Source organism: Elephantulus edwardii, unplaced genomic scaffold, assembly GCF_000299155.1.
Source record: "Elephantulus edwardii isolate Elephantulus edwardi_28Jun2011 unplaced genomic scaffold, EleEdw1.0 scaffold00266, whole genome shotgun sequence".
NCBI classification, from domain to species: domain Eukaryota; kingdom Metazoa; phylum Chordata; class Mammalia; order Macroscelidea; family Macroscelididae; genus Elephantulus; species Elephantulus edwardii.
In genome coordinates, this window is record NW_006400016.1 from 1,843,861 (window position 1) to 1,867,684 (window position 23,824).

Consider the following 23,824-nt stretch of genomic DNA (forward strand, 5'->3'; position numbering starts at 1 on the left):
GTTCTAGCGACAGAGCGTCCGCCCTGGTTTTCCTGGGAGTGCCAGCACCCTGAGTGGGCACGTGTCTGGAATTGGCATCAAGTCACAGGAAGCTGGGGAGACCTAGGAAAACCTGATGTGACACTTGACAAACTCCAAGTGACACAAAGAATGGAGATTTAGGGATGAGGCCGCTTTGAACAGAGTCCCAGATATGTCACCCACCAGCTGGGTAACCAAGTCAGGTCACTAGCTTCTCTGGGGCTATGAAAGGAAATCTCATCTGTGTACACAGAACCAGTGGGTTTTAGCTCTCATGGGTCTATGGGGACGCCTAACACAGGTACCTAACCATGTTGCAAACTCTTTAACACACCATCCAGGTACCTACCAGAACCATTCTGGCAGAGAGACTATGTGAACAAAGGCTTGGTAGCAGGCACAACTGGTCAACATCCAGGCCAGAGTACAAAACGATGACTTGATGAAGACCTGCTGCCACTAGTTTTCTTATACAGGAGCACAGCCTTGGTGGGGGCTGAGGGTGTGTATGCAGGTGCATGCCTCAGAGTCTTGGGGTGTGGTTTACAGGGGGAAGGAGGGTGGCAGAAGGGGAGGCTGGCCCAGGATAGTGTGCATGGAGGAAGTACCGAAGTCTAGTCTATCCACCGAAATCACATCAGAGGCGGCAGGAGAGGAATTGTGCCCAAGGATTAAAGTCGGTAGATGAGTGGGAAGCCAGAGCTCTGTTGTAGAAAACAGCACCCCCAAAATGACCTCTATTTGTAGCGACCCCGCAGCACACAGCAGAAGCCCCACAGGGTTCCCACAACGTGCATCTTTGCAGGCTTCCTCATCTTTCCTTTTTTATATTTTTTATTTTTTTGCCTCCTCTTCTTTTGTGAGTGGAAGGAGGAGTGGCATCCAATTCCATAATAGCTTGCCTCCGGAAACCCTATGAACTTGGAGAGAGGATGAAAGGCACCCAAGCGTCAAGGACTCTCCATAGGGTCGCTATGAGTCACGTGCGACTCGACGGCACTTAACAACAACATCAACAACTTCTTTTGTGAAGTAGAGGATGGATTCAAACCACCAACCTTTTGGCTAAGAGCTGAATTCTTTAACCACTACACCACCAGGTCTCCTATGTACTACATATCAAGAAAACCCATATTCGGCCTCTCTTCCATATTTCCTTTCAAGGAGGGAGGTCTGTCCTTTGAGGGAAGTAACCTCCTAATAAATCTATCTTTACATTTTACCTTAAACACACACACACAAACCTCCCACAATCAAGCTGAATACAACTCATAACAAGGTTATAAATCTTTACAGGAGACACCCCATCTTTCTCCCCTCAGAACAGCTGGTGGATTCAAACCACCACCCTTTCAAGAAACAGCCCAACATATTATGAACAACACCACCAGGACATGCTGAGTGCTCTGCATAATGAGTGTCACTGAAGCTTCCAATAAATGTGTGTAGTGGGACCAGTGTAGGAGGGGTAACAGACGCCAAGAGAGGTGAAATCAGTTGTATAGGATCACATAGCTGGTATGTGGCAGAGCTGGGATATGAATCTGAGTCATTCTAACTCTAGATTCTATTCTCTAAGCTATGTTTGGTAACTTGGAAGAGGAAAAGAGCAGAGATAATAAAATAAGCAGTCACTATGTGCCAAGACTTTGTGTCGTAGAACTTAATCCTCACCAATCCCCATAAATCAGACTAAATCAAATCAAAGTCCCAAGCACTGAGTCAATTCAGACTCAGCAACAGAGTAGAACTGCCCCATTTGGTTTCCAAGACTATAAACCTCATCTTTCTCCCATGGGGCAGCTAGTGGGTTCAAACCACCGACCTTTCAGTTAACAGCTCAATACTTAACCTTACTATGCTACCAGAACTCTTCATCAATCTCCACAAGGCAATATTTTCACTCAAATCACCATAGAAAAAATTTAAATCAGAGAGATCCACATTTACAAAAGTTGAGAGAAAGAAAGAAAGAGAGAGAAAGAAAGAAAGAGAGAGAGAGAGAAAGAGTGACAGAGAGACAGAAAGAAAAAGATTCCCAGAAGTTGAGCACTTTCCCAAGTGGCACAGCTAATAAAGAGTGGGGCCTGCATCCATGTAAGAGAAGCTGGTGTCAGAGGACAACCCAGAGCTAAGAACGAAGCAGGGAAAGTGGAGGTGAGCGATGGGAGATGATTCAGAGGGAAGCTGCTGGAGGAGTGGGTAGGACACTGAGACCGGGGGTGACTAGGATCAAGTGATGACATCCTCCCACCGACGGCACAGAGCAGTGGTCAGGAGAGGCACTTGTTTGTGGTGAAACAAAGCGCTTCATTTTCAGAACTTAAAGTTTGCTTTTTATGTGTCTCTATCTCTCATCCTTGGCTGTGCTAGGGCACATTTCAAGCTTAAGGCTCTCTTGGTTCCACCAAGGGCACGGCCCTGTGCACATCTCAACCACCCCATCACTGTGTAACTCAAGTACAGAAGAGTGGAACCAGACCACCGAGTGCTAATCTCAAACTCTCCCATTTCCTAGTTGTGTGGGCTTGGGATATGTCAGAACCTGTGAGACTCAGTTTCCTCCTCTAAAATGGGAGTGGGATAGCCTCCTTCATAGGGCTATCATGCCCTGTACAATGCTTCCAACAGTGCCTGGTACACAACGGAGCTCCAAAATGGTTAGCTGGTTTGGGGGTTATTGCTTTGGTTAGTGAAGAGGCAGTGATCCAGGGATCCAAAAAATGTTCTTGGCCAAGAGTCCACCTCAGGATGTTGGGCACAGGATTCTCAGATGGGGCTTTCCTTTTCTTACTGTGGACCTGGGGACACTCCCCACCTATCCCCATCCTAGACTTCTGCTGAGGACAGGCAAAGTGGCCCAGGGTGGGATTCTTGGGTGCATCCAGTGACTGAGTTGTCCCCACTGCACCATCCACCCCCAGTGGGGACGTTGAGTCCCACCAGCCACCCCTCAGCGTGGCCGAGGAAAAGAAGGGGCACTCACACTCCACAGAGAGGTTGAAGGCAGTGGCCCTCTGGCCATATTGGTTCTCGGCCACACACCAGTACTCTCCGTCATCTTCTGGTGTGACCGCTGGCAGCTCCAGCTGCAGCTCACTCTCGTAGATGACCGTGGCTAAGATCTGCTTCTCCTTGAAGATGGTGAGAATGGGATCCGGATTGCTCTGTGTGGAGCACAAAATGGACACCGTCTCCCCCTCAACGGCCACCACTGTCCCGTTCACCGTCGGCTTCCAGGGTGCATCTAGTGGGCAGGAGGATCAGGAGTCAGAAGGTGCCCCTTTTGTCAGCCAGTCCCCACCCCTAAATGAACTCCAGATGCCCCGAACCCAGCAGAGCGCATGCATGGTCAGGCTGCCCCAGGTCAGGCATGCATGGTCAGGCTGCCCCGGGCCCAGCTGAGTGCATGCATGCTCGGGCAGCGCTCGGCCTGGATGTTTACAGGAGCAAAGTGGTGCTGTGTAGCTGGAAACCCTGGATTTGAATCACAGCTTCCTCGTCTCTCAGCTGTGTGTGAATATGTGACTTAACCTCTCTGGGCCTCTATTTTGCCAGCTGGAAAATGAGCTCCATAACAGTTCCAACCTCACACAGATGGCCATTCAGTATTTACTAACCAGCAGGAGCTGAACAAAGTGGATAGAGAGCATTGCCATGTGGGTGGGTGTTGAGTGTTGATGTTGTTATGTGTCATTGAGTTGGTAGCGACTCATAGCTACCCCTCCAGTGAGTTTTCAGAAGCAGTAAATCACACAGGAGAAGAATACCCATCTTTCTCCTGAGGAGCAGCCAGTGGATTTGAACCACCTGCCTTTGAGTTGGCATCATAACTCCTTATCCACTATGACACAGAGCTCCAAAGTTCCCTTGACATCATACATTGTGTACCATTGAGTTGGAACCAACCCATAGCTGACCTGCTAGCAAGTTTTTACTATTTTTAGAGACAGTAAATTGCACAGGTGATTGCCTACCTTTCTCCCTCAGAGCAGCTGGGGGATTAGAACCATATACTTTTGCGCTGGCATCACAATTCCTTACCATAAGCCATTATATAAGTGAATAAAATATTATCGTTGGAAATATGGAGATGATTTAGAAAGAAAAAAAAAGGAACGTTGGTATTGTGTGATTGTCAAGTAGGATCTGACCATGTGGATGGACATTATGTGCTGACGTTGTTGTTATGTGTCATTGAGATGGTACCGACTCATAGCTGACCCTCCACTGGGTTTTCAGAGGCAGTAAATCACTCAGGAGGAGATGGCCCCCATATTCCTCCCTCAGAGCCGCTGGTGGATTCATAGCGCATACTCTCAGTTTGGTAGAACAGTTGGTTGCTGCATTACCAGAGAGGCCACATTCTAGAGTGGTAAAGGAAGGTTCACTGAGACTAGAAGGTGAGAAGGGTGGAAGCCCAGCCTGAGATGCTTCAGGATAAATAATTGTGGAAGGCACCCAGGCAGTGTGAGCCGTGGCTGTCCTTATTATTCCACTTTGCCTTATAAATACTCCATGGTTCTCAGCTAAGAGTCCTGTCCTAACCAGACCTTCCTCCCCCATCCAGTCATACATATGTGCACACACTAGGTGACAGGAGGCCTGAGTTTCTCTCCAAACTCCTATTGCTGTATCACATGAGGCTTTTTAAAAATGCAGATTCTTGGGCCCTGGCCCAGACCTCTTGCATCAAAACCATGGCAGTCCCTAGAACACTTCCACTTTATCCTCAAATAGAGGAAAGATGAAGAGGTGCTAGAGGTGGAGGGTGGCGAATGAATGAACATATTGACCCTCCTCTCCATCTTCACCTGGATGACACCTGTTACCCTCTCAAGGAGAGGAGACCCTCGTCTTATCTCTCCACTGCAAGGCCTTCTAGGTCACAGGGTGCGGGCCACTCACACATGACGCTGAGTTCCACGGTGCGGTTGTCCTGGCCATAGGCGTTCTCGGCCAGGCAGGCGTAGACGCCATCCTCCCCTGGGGTCACCTCTTCCAGCTCCAAGACCAGACTCTCGGCCACAGCCTCCCGGAGAACCGTCCCGTCCCGCATCCAAGTCAGCAGTGGGGGCGGGTTGCTGTCGGCCCCACAGAGCAGGCTGACGTGGGAGCCCTCGATGGCCTCTACGGAGGAGTTCATCTCCACAATCATGGGGGGGTCTGAGGCCGGTGACACAGCAGGGTCATAGGCTGCGGCCTCAGAGCCTGCCTGGGCCCCGCCCCATCCTCAACTGGATCCAGGGCCAGCCGGCCGACCACGCCCCCGACCCAGCCTCGGCCCGCCAGGCCACGCCCAATGCCCTGCCCCGGGCCCCCTCCCATAACCACGCCCCACACTCAACTTCGGGCCCCCGCCAACCCTGGCCTGCCAGGTCCCGCCCCACTCCCACCTGCGGGCCCCTCCCACAACTACGCCCCCGACCCAGACCCAGCCCTCCAGGCCACGCCCTATGCCTGACGTCCCGGGCCCCTCCCACAACCACGCCCCCGAACCAGCCCCGGCCCGTTAGGCCACGCCCCATACCCACCCTAGGGCCCCTCTTGGCCCCCTAGGCCACGCCCCAGGCCACGCCCCACTCCACCCTCAGACCACCAGCCATGCCCCGTCTCCGCCCTCGAGCCACCAGTCCCTCCCTCAGTCCCGTCTAGGCGGTCGCGCCCCCGTCAGCCCGCCCTTCGACCTGCAACCGGGCTCACATTTGACGTCTAGGCTGGCATAGCCCTCGAACTGCAAGCTGGTGTTGGGGAAGGAGGCCTGGCAGCCCAGCCGGTGGCCGTTGGCCTCCCTGGTGGGCACGAAGTGCAGGAGCGACACCTGGACCCAGGTGCCCTCGTCCTCCCGCAGCCGGCCCAGCACAGCTGGCTCCCCGATCTCTTCGTGGCCCAGCCAGCCGAGCTCTGGACGCAGTTCTGGGCAGTTGTCCGGCACCATGCAACTGACCTCCACCTCCGTGCCTGCCACCACCTCAGGGGGCACCACAATGTTGGGGGTGTCTGTGAGAGGTGAGAAGAAGGAAGGACGCGACAGGGAAGCCTCATTGTCCAACTCCATTTCTGGCACCTCACCTCTTGCTCAGTCCCTGGACTCAGAGCCCCTGGTCATTTTCTCCTTAAGGTCATCCTTCACCTGGAAGCCCTCCAGAGATCCCAGAGAGATGAGATAATAATGAGAAGTAGCAACACAGCAGGCTGGTTAAGTTTTGCTTAGTCCTTCCCACACTGCTGGAAGTTGGGCACTACACATCCCAGATGCACAAGAAACACCAGGCCACAGCCAGAACCTGGATGAACTGAACTCCCAACCTTGTCACTGCGATCTCAGGGTCTGTGCTCTTGCTCCTGTATTTTATTCCTGAAGAAGGTTTACCGTGTGTGTGTGTGTGTGTGTGTGTGTGTGTGTAAGAGAGGGAAAGAGAGAGATACTCTTAGGGTCTATCTCCTTCTGCACCTGGGTTGCCATCTGTTGCCTCAGGTGGACCTGAGAGCCAAAGATATCCCTCAGATGCACTTTGTTTGGCCTAGATGACTTTAAAAAAAAATAAATAAACATTGGAATCAGTATTCAAGAGTAAAATATTATCCCTCTGGATGGCCTAAATTTTTAGGTTTGGACTGCTGCCCCAAGGATTGACAGTTCAAACCCACCCACAGGCACCTCAGAAGCCCATCCACTTCTGAAAGGTCACAGCATTGAAAACTCTACACCCCACAGACTGGAATGAACCCCACAGAAGCTCACAATAACACTACATACACAATACACAATTTTTACACACTCTGAGCACTTGACGATCTATTGAATGAAGTTTTTTTCAAACGAGCAAAAGAGGACATGAATGTCCAAGTTAACTAAGGAATTTACCCAAGATGATGCCACTAACACAAGGATCCAGAGCTGTGGGACCCCACCAACAGCATCCCAGATGTTTCTAGAAGAATTAGAGCATCCATTTTCCCCAGGACAGGAAGCTCTTTGGGGCCATCTTTGCTGATTTTTGTCGTGTCCACCGTCTGTGTGGGCACGGAGGTTAAACTGCTAAACTGAGTCCAGACCTCCCAGGGAAGGACGCTTCCTGCTGCATCCCCTGGTGAACCCCATACTGCCCCTGAACTCCCGAGTTCCCACACCATCTCGAGGGAGACTCACTGATGATGTCCAGGACGCTGTGCTCTGAGAAGGTGTACTGGTTGTAGCCCCCTAGGTCTCCCCGGAAGTAGTACTTGCCGCCCAGCTCCGGGCTGAGGTTGCTGAGCAGAAGGGTGCAGTTGCGCAGGCCCAGGTCGCCCAGGAGGCGGCTGCGGCCCTGGAAGCTCTCATGGACAACTTGTGTGCGAGACTTGAAGACCACCGGCGGATAGTTCTTGGGATAGGGGCTATTGAAGTACCAGACACCATGCACCACGGCAGGCCGCAGCTCGTCTGGGAAGTCGAAGCGGCAGGGGATGGAGACGCATGTACCCTCGAAGGCCGAGATGGACGAAGGCATCCAAGCGCCCCAGTGGCCCCCTCGAGAGGCTGCTTGAGCAAAAACGCGAAAGCTGAGGGACATATTCCCACCCAGTTCCCTCCTCCCACTCCCACCATCTCCCACCAGCCTGTTGGCATGAGAATACATAAGAACATCTCCAGTTGCTCAAGAGTCAAGGCCCCTGGCTCCCCAGCACCCCCTTTCTCCTGCCATTACCTGAAATCATGATCCAAAACAGGGGCAGCGCCGTGAGGAATATCATTTTGTACAGCAAGTGAGCACTTCCTATAAGAGGCGAGGAGAAGGTTGAAGGTCGGATGAAAGAGATACTTCCTTCACAACCTGCCGCCACCACTGTTATTATTATAATAACACGCGAATATGCCATTAGCCAAGGGCCCTGCTGATACTGACTTTTAGTCTCCTTGAAGTGGTTGCAATGGTTATTTTATAGCTGCAGCCCATCAAGTAACTTGCCCAAGGCCACACAACTGTTGAGTAACAAGATAGGATTCAAGTTTAAGACTGTCTGGTTCCTGCAAGAGTCTTCACCACAAAGCTGTCCTATCTCTACTTGAGACTAATTTTCTTCATCCCTGTTACTCCTGGGGAGGGGATTTCCAGAAAGGAAAGCCAAAGCTGGACCAGTGGGAAGCAGGGAGCAAGGCAGGGAGGAGCAAGGGAGAGCTGCAACTGGCCCTCACCTCAGTGGCCCTGAGCTGGGAGTGTCTTCAGATCCCACTTGAAGGTCAGCCAGCCAACCTAGAACCAGGGAGGGTGATGCTGGCATCCACCCCCCTTCCCCAGCCTGTTGTTAAAGCCACCAGCATGGCCTCTATGACAGCTTGGGACCCTCCCACACAGCCTCACAGCCACTCTACACAGCAGCCAGCCATCCTGGAACAGAAAGTGGGAGAACTGTAGGAAGAGAAGGACAGAGCAGCAGGCAGCTGCTGGCCGTGCGGTGTAGTGAGTGGGGTGAGAGAGCAGCTGTCCCACGGCTGAGCCCTGGGGGTGGCAGGCAGGTCCCATCAATGACTGGGTTTCACAGCATCAGCATTCCCAACATGCCGTGTGAATTCCTGCCGCCCTCTCCCTCCCCACAGACAGCCCCTGATGTCCCCAGCCTCCACAGAAGTCAGTGCCCCCTTACAAAAGGGCCCTGTTCCCTCAGGGTGAGGCTGCCTCATCCCAGGGGACTTCTAGGGTAAGTGGGGGTGGCAGTGAGGGAGGAGGCAGGAACTTCTGGCCAGGCCAGTGGGCCAGGAAGGACTGAAGTGGGGGTAAGTGAGCTGGTCATGGTGGGGTGAAGCCAGGATTTCCAAATGGCTGCATTTCCCCGCCCTCTCCACCCTCTTCCCAGGCACACAGATGTGTGCAGTCAAACAGACACACGCAAACACTGGTGTGAAATGTGACAGATTCTGATCCAGCCAATGGGAGCTTATACAACAGAGGCTGAGTCTGACACTCGGACAGGGATTGGTCCTGGGGTCCCTTTACCCACAGCCAAATGCAGATTATACAAGGTCACAGGTGCACACCTTGACTACCCTGTCACCCATCCAACCACACCTGACAGACATGGAGACATGGATAATACGGTGTTCACATTCTCTCTCTCTCTCTCTCTCTCTCTCTCTCTCTCTCTCTCACACACACACACACACACACACACACACAGATGTACAGACACCAACAGATGTAGCTGGATACATGATCCACCCACACATGCCTAAAACGTAGTCATTCAGATGGATATGTGGCAGGCTCACACACCTATGACAGGAAGAAGAAAGGAAAAACACAGAGGGTCAGACACACAGCCTGGATTGACATGTGAACAGGCACCTAGACGACATAGTCTTAATAGGGGTACATGCTAGGTTTTGGAATGGGTTCATTTTGAGGTGTTACAATGACATTTTAAAGAGCCCCAGTATGTAAGCATATATCCAATATATCTGTAGTCTTCAATTTGCATGATGAGGACAAGGAGCAATTTGAAGGAAAAAAAATGTCTAGGAAGTTTCCTTGAAAAACAAAACAAAATAAACTATTGCCATCAAGTCAAAGTTGACTCATAGCAGCCCTCAATTGGGTTTCCAATGCTGAGTATCTGAAGAGGAGCAGACTGCAGATCAGTTGATGGATTTGAACCACCAACCTTCCAGTTAGTCACCCACTCTGCCAGACAATGATATAGAAATGGTTGTGAAACGATGCTATACACTAGATCTACACAGGGGAGGTGCATGTGAGAACTCTCTCTGTGTCTCTGTTTCTGTCTCTCTCACTCTCTCTCACACACACACTCACACATCCTTATTTGGCCCATCCACAGTCTGTCCCCACTCATTCCCTAGACGGTAGGATGTAGGTGTCTGATCACCTGGCCCTCCTTCTGCTCTTCACCCAGGCCCAGAGCACTCCAGTACCCGCTTGTCTAGAATGGAGGCTTCAGGTCAGCTGTTCCCACAGAACCTCCACCTACATGGAAGGCTGAGGAAGGCGACTCATTACTTCCTTCTGTGGTTTCTTCCCATGGCCCAGTCAATGTCCCTGTTATGTCCCCAGCTCATCTCCAAAGCGGTCCCAAAGCCACTAACTTCATATAGTGGCAGTTCACAGTGACCAGCCTCCCTCTGGATCCTCTCACCGTGCACATGCTCTGGTTGCCCGTCCCTTTCACCAGCACTCTCCCCGATGCATACTCAGCACTCACTTGGATGTCTTGCTTCTGCACCCTCTGCTCAGCTCCCAGTCCCCTGGCCTCCCAGGGTCTAGGCCCACACTTGCAGGCCCCTCCTCTCCCCCCTGGGTGCCAGGGGCCGCCTGCCTCCAGGGCCCAGCTCCTCCCTGCCCCCGGGGGAGGGGGGCACAAAGGGCCCTTGTCACCACGGGGCTCAGACTGGGCAGCCTGACGCCTGGGTTCCACTAGCTCCTTCCTGGAGGGGCCTGGGGAGGGGGATGGCTGCCTTACTCATTCCTGGCTCCTCCATCCCCCTGCACTTCAATCCTGAGTCTCAGGAAGGGGGCTTCTAATCCCTCAGGTTGAGCACGGAAGTCTTTGTCCTTGGCTCCTGGCAAATCTTGATGATAGTGTTAGGTACCATCCTGAGAAGTGAACAGAGACCATTGTGGGCAGATGGGAGAGACAAGACCTTCCCACTCAGTGTCACCTCCTGTCTCTCTAGAGTCACTTCTCCACTACTCTTGGTCCATGCATCCTAGTTTCTTTTACTCTAGGTCTCAGTGCCATTGGAAATGACCCTCTGTGTTAACTGCCTCCTCTCTGGAGAACACACCTGAGGCAGGCACTTTGTTTTATCCAGCCTGCCCAGGCTGGTAGAACAGCTCTGAGCACAGAGCTGAGCTTAGCAAAGAAGAGATAGACAGATGGATGAGGCCCTCAAACAGCATGTAGCAACTACTGCCTCCAGACCTTTGCACACGTTGCCCTTTCTGGAAACTCTCCCCACCCCATTCTGCTCCTCACTTTGCCAAGGGCCTCAGCCTAATGCTCTCGAGTTCAGGTGCCACCTGTTCAGAGAGTTGTCCCCTCCGCCACTCAAGCTCCTCTGCTGAAATGCTGTCTTTTCTTTCCAGATCTCTCAGCTGCTGAGCCATTTGTCCCCCCAACATACAGCTCCCAAGGGTGGATTTTCTCATTGTCTGTCCTGTTTGCCATTGTGTCCCTGAGAACAGTGCCTGGTGCAGAGAAGGTTCTTGGCAAAGGCTGCTGTGACTTCTGGGGGCATGAAGACCCTCTGGACAAATCCCATCATGATCCTACGGCCGCCTCTCACTGTGCAGAGGTAGGACGGGGGAGGGGACATAGCATGATGGCATGTCAGGAGCTATCTAGTCACACAGGCGTGTCTTCTGTCTTTCTCCCTGGTCAAAGCAATGGGGAGGGAGAGAGGGTCCCTTCTTCCCAAGGGGAACCCAGGAAGGAGGGGTAGGGAAATCCCTGGGACCAGGGAGTAAGGAGGGGGGTCAGGAGGGGGAGGGATGTTCTACCCCCTCCTCAGGCATCATGATGTCAGCCTCAGCCTGTGCCTTTCCCATTGGGACAAAGGCCCATTGAGAGTGAGGAGGGGCTTGAACACATGGGTCCTGGAGAAGAGAGGGGCCTGGCATCCAGGCTTGGGTGAGGATGACCAGATCCTGGGTGTCGAAGCCAGCCCATCTCTTGGGGGAGGCGTCAGTGCAGTTTGGGACACCATCTCCTCTGGGTGTAAACTGAAGGTGGCTCCCAGGACAAAGGGCACAGGCCCACGGATCCCGATGAAATCAGCAATGGCACCCACCCACCACTGCCATTTCCAGCCTCCAGACCCCAGAAGAGGGGCAGATGGAGTGAGGGCTCGGTGAGCAGGCATGCATTCTGTCAAAGATAACTAACACCTATACATCCAGCTGCCATACTGCTACATCTTATCTTTCTGGAGAAGGCTCACAACCAGAATTTTAGTAAAGTGTCCTAAATTTGAGGATTAAGTTTTGACTGCAACATTGTAGTTGTTATGTGATGTGCCAACTCTTAGCAACCCTATGAACAACAGATCTGAAACCTACCCTATCATGTACCATCCATCCCACTATCTCTGACACACTCCAGCCTACTGCTATGGTCAGTCGTTCTGGTCAAGGGTCTTCCTCTGTTACACTGAACCTCCACCTTTCCAAGCATGATATCCTTTTCATAGGCTAGCCCCCTCCTGACAGCATGCCCAAAGTCTGTGAGATGAAGATTTATCACACTGGTTTAATATTCTCCAAGGCTTGTTCTCTTGGAGATATCCATGGGATATTCTGTACTCTTCTCCAACACCACAAGTTCGATTCTTCTTCTGTACCATCGTAGGGATGAAGAAAAGCCCATCCCCGAGCAGCATCAAATCCTCAGGTCTACCTCGGTGGAAGCTGGATCTTGAGCCAACCAAGAGCCACTTGTTGCTAATCCAGAGGCACAGGACCATGGTCTTCAAAGTGTGCTTCCTAGCCAAGCAGCCCCAGTATCATCTGAGAATCTGTGACAAATGGAAGTTTGCAGCCCTGCCATCCTTCATCTACTGAACTGGGAATTCTGAACATGGGGTCAACAATTTGCATTTTAACAAGCCTGCTGAGAGTTGCTGATACCTACTGAAGGCTGAGGAAATCTGTATCACCTTCATTTGAACTAAAGTGTGGGAACCTTTTTGTCTCCCTACCTAGACCCACCTTAGAGAAACTGCTTGCTAAAATGTGAAGAGAATACCAGGTGTCATTACATGCAATCAGCAATTTCTAGTTTCCCACCCACCAATGGCATTGCACTGCTAACCCAAAGGTGGCACCCCTGTGGCAGTTCAAATCCCCAGAATCTCCTTGGGCGAGAAGACAGGTAATTTCTTCCTGTGCAATTACCCTGGAAACCTGCTGGAGGGTCAGCCACTGAGTTGCTTCCAGCTTCATGGCAGTGGGTTTGAGGGTTTTTTAGCCCTCCCCTCTCAATGCAAGTAGTTTCAGATTTACAATGTATTTAAGTTGCTGTGTGGATTACCACTACCATCTGTTGTTATATACATCTTGTTAGTAATATGTACACTGTTGCAGCGTGTGATGTATCCTTCTCAGATCATCCTGGCAGGTGTTATGATTTGTGCTGCAGCTGAGTGACTCTTAGTCCTATGGTGCTGGCCTTGGCTGTCAGGATGTCCACTATCTGCTTAGTTTCTATGGCCATCTGGGCTTTGTGCAGTCAGTTCTCTGCCACTCATCTAGACTCCCCTTCCCAGCTGCTTGACAAACTTGCTGCTAACTCTAGATCTCCATGCTAAATAAACTAGGAAGTGGAAGACAATTAACTTAAATGTGTTTTTATCCTCAAGACTCAGGTCCAGTGGTGACTTAGTTTCTAATTCTTTACAGGAGGCATTTGATGATTTCCAAAGCACTCTCACACTCATTCTTTTGTCTGAGCAGCTCGACAGTCAGATGAGATCAGTCCTGTTGAAGACCCTTTCCCTTTCCTAGATAAGGCGGCAAGGTTTCAGAGTAGAGAGGAATCACACGGAAAATGTTGTTTTGTAGGAAAAAACCCACTCAGTTCACTGGGATTCATAGTGACCCTATGAACGAGAGAGCCGAACCTTGCCCTGGCCCGTGCCATCCTCATCATCTCTCATATACTCGGGCCACTATTTGAATACATGTTACTGAGGGTCATCTCTTTCTCTGACTCCCCACCTTTCCCAACATGATGTCTCTTTTTCAACAATGGGCCTCTCCTGACACGGTGCCCAAGTATATGAGATCGTTTCACTATCTTTGTCTCTAATGGGGAATTTGGTTGCACTTTCTCCAAGACAGACTTATTCATATTTTTGTCAGTCCACAGCACTTTCAGGACTCTCCGCCAATGCCATAAGTTCAAGGCATCAATTCTTCTGTCATCCTTACTCATTTTCAGCTCTCAGATGCATAGGAAGAGCCTCTAACAGGCCTCCACACCAGGTTCTTCTCCTTGATCCTCCTGTCCATTCAGGAAACCTTGCCTCCTGACCTCTAAAACACCAGCTCTCTTCAACATGACTGTTGACGGCCGAAGATAAAGTCAGTGATGTTCAAGACTGATGAGACTTACAAGTGGGTTTACATTGCTTTGCAGAGTGTTGATTTAAACCACAAACAGCTTTAATTAAATGCCAAGAGATATTTTTTTACACCATAGGTCTCACATATTTATTGAAAATGTGAGTGCATAAAACCCACACTTTCCATGGGAAGCTATCAGATTGTGACATAAGTTTAAACTTGATACGGTAGCATGTCAATCACCTTGACATAGTGACATGCTAATGAATCAAATAGACTTTTTAAAATTATGGAATTTCACATCTAAATAAGGGTTATCATTCATTTAAAAAATCAGAGGTTCTGGACTATTTTGAACCAGCAAATGAGTATGAGAACCATCTCTGGGCAGCCCCTCACATAAAGCCCCTGTCCTCACTACTCCCTTCGATACTCAACTCAAGTCTAAATGATTGATGTGTGCCCTTTGTCATCATACTAAATACAACACAACACGTACACACACTCACTGTCATGCACACACATCAAGTTGATTCTGACTCTAAGAGACAATACATCGAGTTCTTAAGGCTGTAAATCTTAATGGGAGCAGACTGACTCCTCTTTCTGTCAAACCACCAACCTTTTGATTGTTGGTGGTGTTAAATGCCATCGAGTTGCTGGTGACTCCTAGTGACCCTATGTACTATATCTCTGAACCCTGCTCTATCCTAAGCCAACATCCTCATCTCAAACACACCCACCCACATTACTCTAGTCACTGACTGAGTCAATTCATCTTATTCAGGGACTTCCTCTCTTGCACTGTCCCTCCACCCTCCTAAGCATGATGTCCCTCTCCAAGGACTGGTCCCTCCTTACCTAAAGTTTGTCACACAGAGCTTCAGAATCTTTGCCTCCAAGGAGCAACCTCTCTGGGACAAATTTATTTGTTTCTCCTAGTAGTACATGGTATATTCAATACTCTTCTCCAGTACCACAGCTCAAAGGCATCAATTCTTCTTAGTCATTGTCCAGCTCTCTAATGCATAGTAAGTAATTGCAAAGACCATGGCCTAGATCAGGAGCACCTTAGTCTCCAGACTGACAGAATTACTCTTCAGTAATCTGGAGAGGTGCCTGACAGCAGATTTCCCCCATGCAATTAATCTTTTAATTTCTTGGCTACTGGTACCAAGGTACCAGTATGGTACTAGGGATATTGTAGCTGATGTTAGATGGATCTTAGCTGAAAGCAGAGAATACCAGAGGAATGTCTATCTGTGTTTCATTGACTATGCAAAGGCATTTGACTGTGTGGATCATAACAAACTGTGGCTGACTCTGAGAAGAATGGGAATCCCAGAACACTTGATCATGCTAATGCGAAACCTATACTTGGACCAGGAGGCAGTCGTCAGAACAGAGCAAGGGAACACTGCATGGTTAAAAATTGGGAAGGGCATATGCCAGGGATGCATCCTATCTCCATACCTTTTCAACCTATATGCAGAACAGATCATCCGGGAGGCTGGGTTCTATGAGGAGAAATGTGGGGTCAAGATTGGTGGACGATTTATCAACAATCTGTGTTATGCAGATGACACAACCCTGCTTGCTGAAACTGAAGAGGACCTAAAGCACCTGCTGCAGAGTGTCAAGGACTGCAGCCTACAATATGGATTGAGGCTCAATGTCAAGAAGACAAAGATTCTCACCACTGGACCAATTGGTAGCATCAGGATGGATGGTGAAGAGATTGAGATTGTTCACAGCTTTAGTTTGTTTGGCTCCACAGTCAACACTCTTGGCACCAGTAGCCAGGAAATTAAAAGGTGCATTGCCGTGGGAAAGTCTGCTGTTAGGGACCTCTCCAAAGTACTGAAGAGCAATGGTATCTCTCTGGAGATGAAGGTGCATTTCATACAGGCCGTGGTCTTCGCAATCACTTGTTATGCATCAGAGAGTTGGACAATGACCAAAGAGGATAGAAGGAGAATTGATGCCTTTGAGCTGTGGTGCTGGAGAAGAGTATTGAGAATACCATGGACTGCTAGGAAAACAAACAGATTCATCCTGGAAAGGGTTAAACTGGGTGGCTCCTTGGAGGCAAGGATTCTGAGGCTCCGTCTAACATACTTTGGACATGTTGTGAAGAGAGAACGGTCCTTGGAGAAGGACATCATGCTTGGGAGGGTGGAGGGACGGCACAGGAGAGGAAGGCCCTCTATGAGGTGGATTGATTCAGTGACTTGGATAATGGGGATGGGAGTGTCAGAGACAGTGCGATTGGCACAGGACAGAGCAGAGTTTAGGGCTGTTGTACATAGGGTCTCTATGAGTCGCAAGCGACTCGACGGCACATAACAACAACAACTGGTACCAATAGTGTTGCTTGAAAGATGGTGAAAAGATTGAGATTGCTAACAGCTTCCATTTGCTTGGCTCTACTATCAGCACACCTTGTGATTAGTCACTCAGTAAGTGACATGCCACACCACCAAGGCTCCTTGTCATCCTATTATCCTCTCTCTCTCTCTCTCTCCCTTGTGAGAACTATTAATGTTATTTTTTTATTTTATTTATTGTAAAAAACTTGTATGGGGATACAAGGGGGTGAGGGTTGGGAGCAGAAGGGTGGAGATGGGCAGGGATGAAATCACAGGGCTGCACAATTTGGTGGGTGGGGGAAGTGGGTGAAGGAAATGAGAAAGATCCAGTGGGGACCAGAAGAGACAGGGTGATGGTAAGCATAGTCCAAAGGTGATTAATTTTTTAAAAAAAACCAAAGAAATTGTCTTATTCACTTGTGGGTTTCTCATTTGGGAATGGGGCTCAGACTCTTTGGCTTCTTCATGCCAAACAGGGGTGTTGATGTGAAGGGGAAGGGGAACCCACTTTAACACCTTACTGGTGGTCCTGAGTTGACACTGCATGCCTTCTTGTTCAGTTAGAAGATATTTTCCTGGTGTTTCTTGCCCTCTGGACTGCAAAGTGTTTGCCAAGGTGGGTCCAGTGGGACTGGATGGCTGAACCCTGAGGCTTCATCCTCCTTCACTTCCTTAGCTGGCAGTTATATTTCCCTTTGACTCTAGAACTGAGTTCAAGGTTCAGGTCTGGAGTAAAAGTGTTAAGGTTACCTATTAGAAAGGGTGCAAACCTAGAGAGAACAAACTTGTGAGTTACAAATAGAAGGGCTTTGGATTGTTACTTACAGGTGTATTGGGGGAGAAGGTGAAGGAAAGTGGCCTAGATAAAGTTCTCTGTATACCCTAGGCAGTTTCCCCCAGCGACCTGAAGGCTCTTCTCAGGGGGGGGGGGGGTGACTCACCCCAGGGACTGAACGGCACACCTTGAGGGCCAGGTGACACTCTCTGGGGGCTGGGTGGCTTACCCCCCTACCAAAGCCCCCCCCGAGATCTGGACCCTGTGCCTCACCGAAGAGCTCTTTCCCCTCCACCAAGTGGTCAGATTGCAATTTGAAGTAGGCATCACTGCCCTTCCCCTTTATAAATGGAGAAGGGGATTTGAGAGTGGTGAACATATCCTCCCTAGGTTTAAATGGTTCTTGGCAGCAGTACGCGAGAAATTAAAAGATGTGGTGTATTGAGGATATCTGCTGTCTTGGAAATGTTGCTGTTACTAAGTGTCATTAAGTTGTAGACAACTCACAGCGACCCTTATCAATCCATTGTGTTGATGATCTTCTTCTCTGGCCTGACCAAGGAAATCTTCACTGACATCGAGATGCTTTCTCTTATCAATCTAGACCTTCACCTCCCATAGCTCCTGTCACCAGCCCTCCCTGCCCCCGCTCTTGCACTAGGGGCCTGTGATTCACCAGGTGTACAGGGGCTCTGCCACACTGGCTGTTGGGCCTGACGCTCACCGCCCGTTCTAGGCTGGGGGTCCCTTGAGCCCTGGCCAAGGCACCACCATAGGGTTGCGGCAGCATGGGCTTGGTGGCTGGCAGAGGGAGGAAGCAGGACCCACCCGTGTTTTCCGGAGAATCTGTCCTCCTGACAATGAGCTCCAGTCTACACTGCTGATCAGAAGTCACCTGCTTTGCTGTTTGGGCACATTTAAGTTGCATTCCCTGCTTCAATGAGGCCCACCAGGCCTCCTGCTCACCATGTCATGTCTCCTGCCACCACAACCTAGGTTCCAAGAATTCTTCTCAGAACAAATCTATTCTGTGGCAGTGTGCAGGCTCCGCCACACCAGACTCGGGGCCTAGGGCCTGCCATACATCCCAGGTGAGGGGATCCCTGGGGTCTGGCCACAGGAGCCTCATGAAGCTGCAGTGGTGCCATGGGCTGGACAGTGGGGGGGCTGGGAGCTGCGGTACTCACCCATTCTTCTTTGGGAATCTTTGGTCTCTTGATGTTGAGCCTCAATCTATAATGAAAACCAGTAATCAGCTGTTAAATTGTTCAATTATCAATAAACAGGACTGTCGAGGGCCTTGGTGGCCTGTTTCCATGAGGCTTGCTGTTCCTGCAGATCCTTACGTTGTTTCCACCGCCACCATATATTATGTTCTCTTTTAAGAAAATGAACTATTTCTTACATCTCTGTTTTTCTAAAATATGAGGAAATCAGATAACAAGAGATATAGTTTGCAAGAGCGAGAGAACTTAGTTCCTTGTAGAGGTTAAACATTCTTATGTGTTTCGTGTACAAAATGGGTCCTTGTGGAGAGAACGTGAATTACAATGCTCCTATTAAATAAAGGCAGCATGCTTCATTCATTTTCTGTATCTGTCTGGTCCTACTAGTGTAGTGTGTTATATGTTGACCTGTTAATCTAAAAAAACCCAACAATCAATGGTTCAGATCCACCAGTTGTGTGTGGGAGAAAGATGAGGCATTCCGGGTCTCATTAAGATTTAGAGCCTCGGGAAACAAATGGAGTGTCACTGTGAATCAGAACCCACTCAAAAAGTTTTGGTCTTGACCAAAGACACTCTTCAAAATGATGGAAGACTCCTCCAAAGGTTTTTTTGTTCAAGTGGGATCTAGATCGCTACTGTAGTTGTTGAAAGTCATAGAAGTTACCACTGGCAAAGCTTTCCAACAAGATAACACAGCTCACCATCCATACCTTAGTGATCGGATGGTGATGTCCCCCATCAGGCAGCTTCTGGAGAACACTCGTGATCCATCGATTGAGAGTGAAAAAAGACAATGACAAATAGAGATACCATTTGACCCAGCAATTCCACTACTGGGAATATACCCTGAAGAGACCATAGCTGACATCCAAGCAGATATATGCACACCCATGTTTATTGCAGCTTTGTTCACAATAGCAAGGAGTTGGAAACAACCTAAGTGCCCATCAACAAACGAATGGCTAGAGAAGCTGTGGTATATTCGCACAATGGAATACTATGCTGCATTAAAAAACAAGGAACTCATGCAATATTATTCAAAATGGTTGACTCTGGAGAACATTATGCTGAGTGAAATATCCCAGTCACAAAAGGACAAATATTACATGATGCCACTGTTGTAGAATGGGACTGTCCTTGGGGTTGGGGAGAGACTGAGTAAGATGGGTTCAATAATGTATACTGCACTGAAACAGAGGAAGGAGAGAACCGTCTAAAAGAGAGATGTAACTGGGTATTTCTGTCATCACAGGAGACTAGAGCGAAGGCTGCATGGTGGAGGGGACCTGGGGGAGGGTTTGTAAAACAATGAAAGAATCTTTTCTTTTACTTTTCCATAATTTTTGGACTCATGTACTTATAACTTGTTAGTCAAATTTGTGTCTTCTAGGTTGCAACACCCCCATGATACATCTTGAAGGATATGTACATGTACAGCCAAGCACAATCAATAAGAGTGCATCTGAATTCCAAAATCAATCTCCATAATAGTCTATGTGTTTCCTACTGCCAAAGGGGCCCTTTAGAGTAGTGAGAGAAGATCTTCACCCTGAAACCCACAGCGTCCCTTTTCAGCAGGAAGTAGCTAAGAGAATACGCCGTGCCCTTTTCCTTATGACTCAGGGTGAAGTCTCTCTCAGGGAGGAGTGATAGGGAATGGCAAAGGATACACTGACAAAGAAGATTAATCAGAACTGGCTTTGACAAGCACTGTGGCATTTGGACAAGAACAAACTGGGAGTAGGGTAGAGAGAATAGTGCAACAATGAATGAGTGGAAGCCCAAAATCTCTGTAAATGTTTATGAAAATTAATAAAATATAATTATAGAAAAAAAAAAGACAATGACATCTTCGTAGTTCACACTTGGTGATTCCAAAAGGAACTCCTGGAGCTCACTTGGAAGAGGCAAACCTTACTGAGTATTTTAGTTTGTTAGTCTTAGGGAGACTCCCTTCACCTTGTCATTGAAAAATAAGTCCCAAGAAGGGAAGGGAGAAAAAACAAAACCCCAAAACAAGACAGATTTGTTTCATGAAGCTTTTCCCATAAGGTAGACAGAAGAAGAATTGATGCCTTTGAATGATGGATTTGGTGGAGATTACTGAATCTGTGTCGGAGGAGGTCCAGCAGAGTGTGCCTTGGAGGCAAGAAAGGTGAGGCTTCATTTCACATACTGTGTGATCAGGGGGCCAATCCCTGGGAAAGGGCATGATGCTTGGAAGAGTTGAGGGTCAATGAAGGAGAGGAAGATCTTTAAGGAGATGGATCGACACAGTGACGGACAACTAGCCTAAGGCTGCCCCTGTGAGGATGCCAGGGTTTCAGTCTGCTACTCCCAGGGTCACTATGAGTCAGAGTGGACTCAATGGCACCTAACAACAACAACAAAGTTTGCTGCAACCCCACACCAAGTACTGGCCTGTGAGGGACTAGAATAAGCCTCTGGCATTAGACCTTTAGCAGCAAGAAAGGGCAACAGACACTCCGGTTTGGAAAACGAAAGAAGCAGACATTTTATTTCAACACCATTCACCCGGCAGCAGGAATAAATAAGGACAAGGGGGCAGGGCACTGGGGCAAGGCTGGACGGCTCTACGTTTTGCAGCAAATCCCACACTTGGATTTCCGGCAGCAGTCACAGCAGAACATGCAGATGGGGAAGTGGGTGTCTCTCCGGCCTCGCCTCTGGATCTCAGACTGCGGGAAGGAAGGGAGATAAGTGAGGCTTGGGCCCAGGGTAGGGGGCGGAGGGCAGCTTGGTGGGGCATCCCAGGTGGTCTCACCGTTAAGCCAGCCTTGGTGGCCGCTGTGTCCCAGGAGTGGTAGTCTGTAAGCTGTCTTGTCTGAAAAAGAAGAGGGTGTTGAGGATGGCCACCTCCCAGAGGGTTGCATTTGTGGCTCCGCTGGAGCCCTAGGACTGACCTTGTATTCTTGTTTTTCTCACCTCCTACAGGCAATTCTCCTTCCTAAACAGACCCCAGACCAGTCCCTTTCTATCCACAGTTGCTACTCTTCTCAGCACTTCCCCTTCACCTGCCTGGATGCCAGAGACTCAGGGAGCTCTGGTGGCCTAGTGGTAAGGAGTTGTGCTGCCATCTCAAAGGCACATGGTTTGAATCCACCAGCTTCTCCTCAAGAGAAAGGTGGGCAGTCTCCTTTCCTGCTATTTACTGCCTCTGAAAACTCGCTAGAGGGTCACCTAGGAGTCAAGTCCGACTCAACGGCACACGACACTCAGCTCTGTCTCTTTTCTCTGTCCACAGTCAGTACTCTGCTCCAGTTACATCCTCGCTCGCCTGGATGCCAACGACTCAAGTGTTCCTGTGTCTATGTCCCTTACAGTCCACTCCCCACACAACAGAGTAACTCAAAGCGTTGCCAGATCATGTCTGTCCCTCACTTCAAGCCTTTGCTCTCAGTTAAAACCGGTTGCCTGCCTGGTACATGCCCAACCCTCAACTTCATCCCCACATACCATCTCCTTCACTTCAACTGAGCCTCACATGACGCTCACCTCCAGCCTCTGCATGATGCCTCTTTTGCCTGGAACCTCCATACTATGACTCAAATGTCATTTCCCCCCCCCCCACACACACACACACAGCAGCCTTGGCTCTGCCCAAAGAACCCACTATACTCTCTCCAACCGCGTTCAGGTGTTCGTGAAAGGAGTTGCACCTACTGAAGGCACATCCTATTTTATTTACTGACTCATTCCCATGCTAGAAATGCCAGAAACTCTTGCCCCTGATCTCCGTGGTTCATGACTTCATCTCCAGTGTCTTGAAAGCACTCAGCACAGAGTTGTTGCTATGTGTGGATCTGACTCAGAGCTGACCCTCCAGTGATTTTCAGAGGCCGTAAATCGCACAGGATATATTGAATATACCACAGTCTGTCTAAAGATCAAACCGTCATGTAGGAAGTGCTTCTTAGAAAGTGAGGAGGCAAGATGGAGGAGCCCCATCCTGCAGCACAGTTTCTTACCACTAGGACATCAGAGTTCACAGGCACAGGGAGGCACTCACATGCTGTGGGATTAACTGAGTGAGGGCCCCCCAGTTCCTGCCACTCAGTACCCCAGCCTATTCTGTAAGCAGCTGTCAGTCTTTCTTCTCTGCCCTGGACCTGACCAAACACTCAGAGAGCCTCCGGCAGTCCCCCCACCAAGGCTCTGGATCTCCAATCCCTGCTACCCTGTTAGAACTAGGGCCCTGGCGGGTCTCACCTGGGGGGAGAATATGGAGCCGCTGGCCAGGCTGGTGAGCAGGAGCAGCAAGAGGCAGGCAGCCCTGATCTGAACGTCCTTTGCCATTGCGCGTCTGTCTGTCTGTCCAGCTACAGAGTCTGAGGCTGGCTCTGGTGTGTAGGACCCAAGTTCCATCACTTATATGGGACCTGCTGCAAGGGGGCGGGGGTGCCAAGCCCCCCTCCCCTTTGACCTGACTCATTTCCAAGAAGGTAGTGGCGCCGCCAGGAAAAAAAAAAGTGGGAGATAAGCGGGAACAGAGTGACAGGGAACAGGGTTGTGTCACCCTCAGCAGGGGGAGGTGTGTTCAGGGGGTGGGGCAGACAAGGCCACAGACTAGCGACTATCAACTCCAGTCAGTTATTTGGGGAACCCTTCCTGCAATATGATGTCACCCGCTGACCTCAGGAAAATGTTCATCTTTTTTTCCCAGAAGCTGGATTGCTTGGTGAAAAGTGAGGCACCCCTTCATTTCCCACCATTCTGGTACCGTCTGCTGGGCACCTCATGAGTGCCTGACATGCTTTAGGGGTGCTTCCCACCACTCGGGTTCTCTTCACACATGCATCAATCTGGCAGCAACACAAAGAGAGCAAGATAGGAGGTGGTTCTGTCAGCCTGAGCTCCCCAAGTTCATGCAGTGTTTTTTCTAAAGTGTTAACATCATAAAAGTGACTCTTGTAGCTGGAGAACACATGTGGGAACTTTTCACAGTAAAAGGCAGTAATAACAGCAACAGCTAAGATCCAAGGAAGGCATCACACAGGCCAGGTATTGTACCAGCATCCGTACTCACTCCTGAGTAAAACAGCAAGGCCACCTATGCTGCTCCCAGCTGCCTTTGCCCTCTTAACCTTGGTCCTGCCCTCAGGGGTCTAGCTACCTTCTCAGCCATCCAATCCTACTACCTAGTCCCAATATCCTTGGGGACATTTTCTTCATTTTATAGAAGACTGGCTGGAATCAGGGAGAGGACACTCTCCAAGCTCACCCAGTTCAAGGCAGGGCCGGAATAGGAATCTGGACAGCTCCAAGGCTGCAGGGTGTGGAGGTGTGCTGCAGGGTGTGGAGGTGTGCTGGAGGGTGTGGAGGTGTGCTGCAGGGTGTGGAGGTGTGCTG

General features: G+C 49.8%; 2 protein-coding genes across 2 annotated transcripts in view; both read right to left on the reverse strand.

Moving 5' to 3' along the window:
- The window catches only part of MAG (myelin associated glycoprotein), a 16,464-nt gene extending 8,695 nt beyond the window's left edge, over positions 1-7,769 (reverse strand). The window contains exons 1-5 of the mRNA XM_006899680.1: positions 7,713-7,769; positions 7,175-7,543; positions 5,725-6,021; positions 4,930-5,187; positions 3,008-3,268 (exon numbers count right to left, since the gene is read on the reverse strand). Of these exons, the coding sequence (XP_006899742.1) occupies positions 3,008-3,268; positions 4,930-5,187; positions 5,725-6,021; positions 7,175-7,543; positions 7,713-7,758 (1,231 nt within the window). The 5' untranslated portion in view covers positions 7,759-7,769. The remainder of the gene's footprint in view (positions 1-3,007; positions 3,269-4,929; positions 5,188-5,724; positions 6,022-7,174; positions 7,544-7,712) is intronic.
- Positions 7,770-21,048: 13,279 nt separating this feature from the next.
- Positions 21,049-22,771, reverse strand: HAMP (hepcidin antimicrobial peptide). Its single transcript, XM_006899681.1, has 3 exons — positions 22,685-22,771; positions 21,240-21,299; positions 21,049-21,153 (listed from the first exon to the last, which is right to left on the reverse strand). The coding sequence occupies exons 1-3, from the start codon at positions 22,769-22,771 to the stop codon at positions 21,049-21,051; spliced, it is 252 nt and encodes an 83-aa protein (XP_006899743.1).
- Between the last annotated feature and the right edge of the window lie 1,053 nt (positions 22,772-23,824).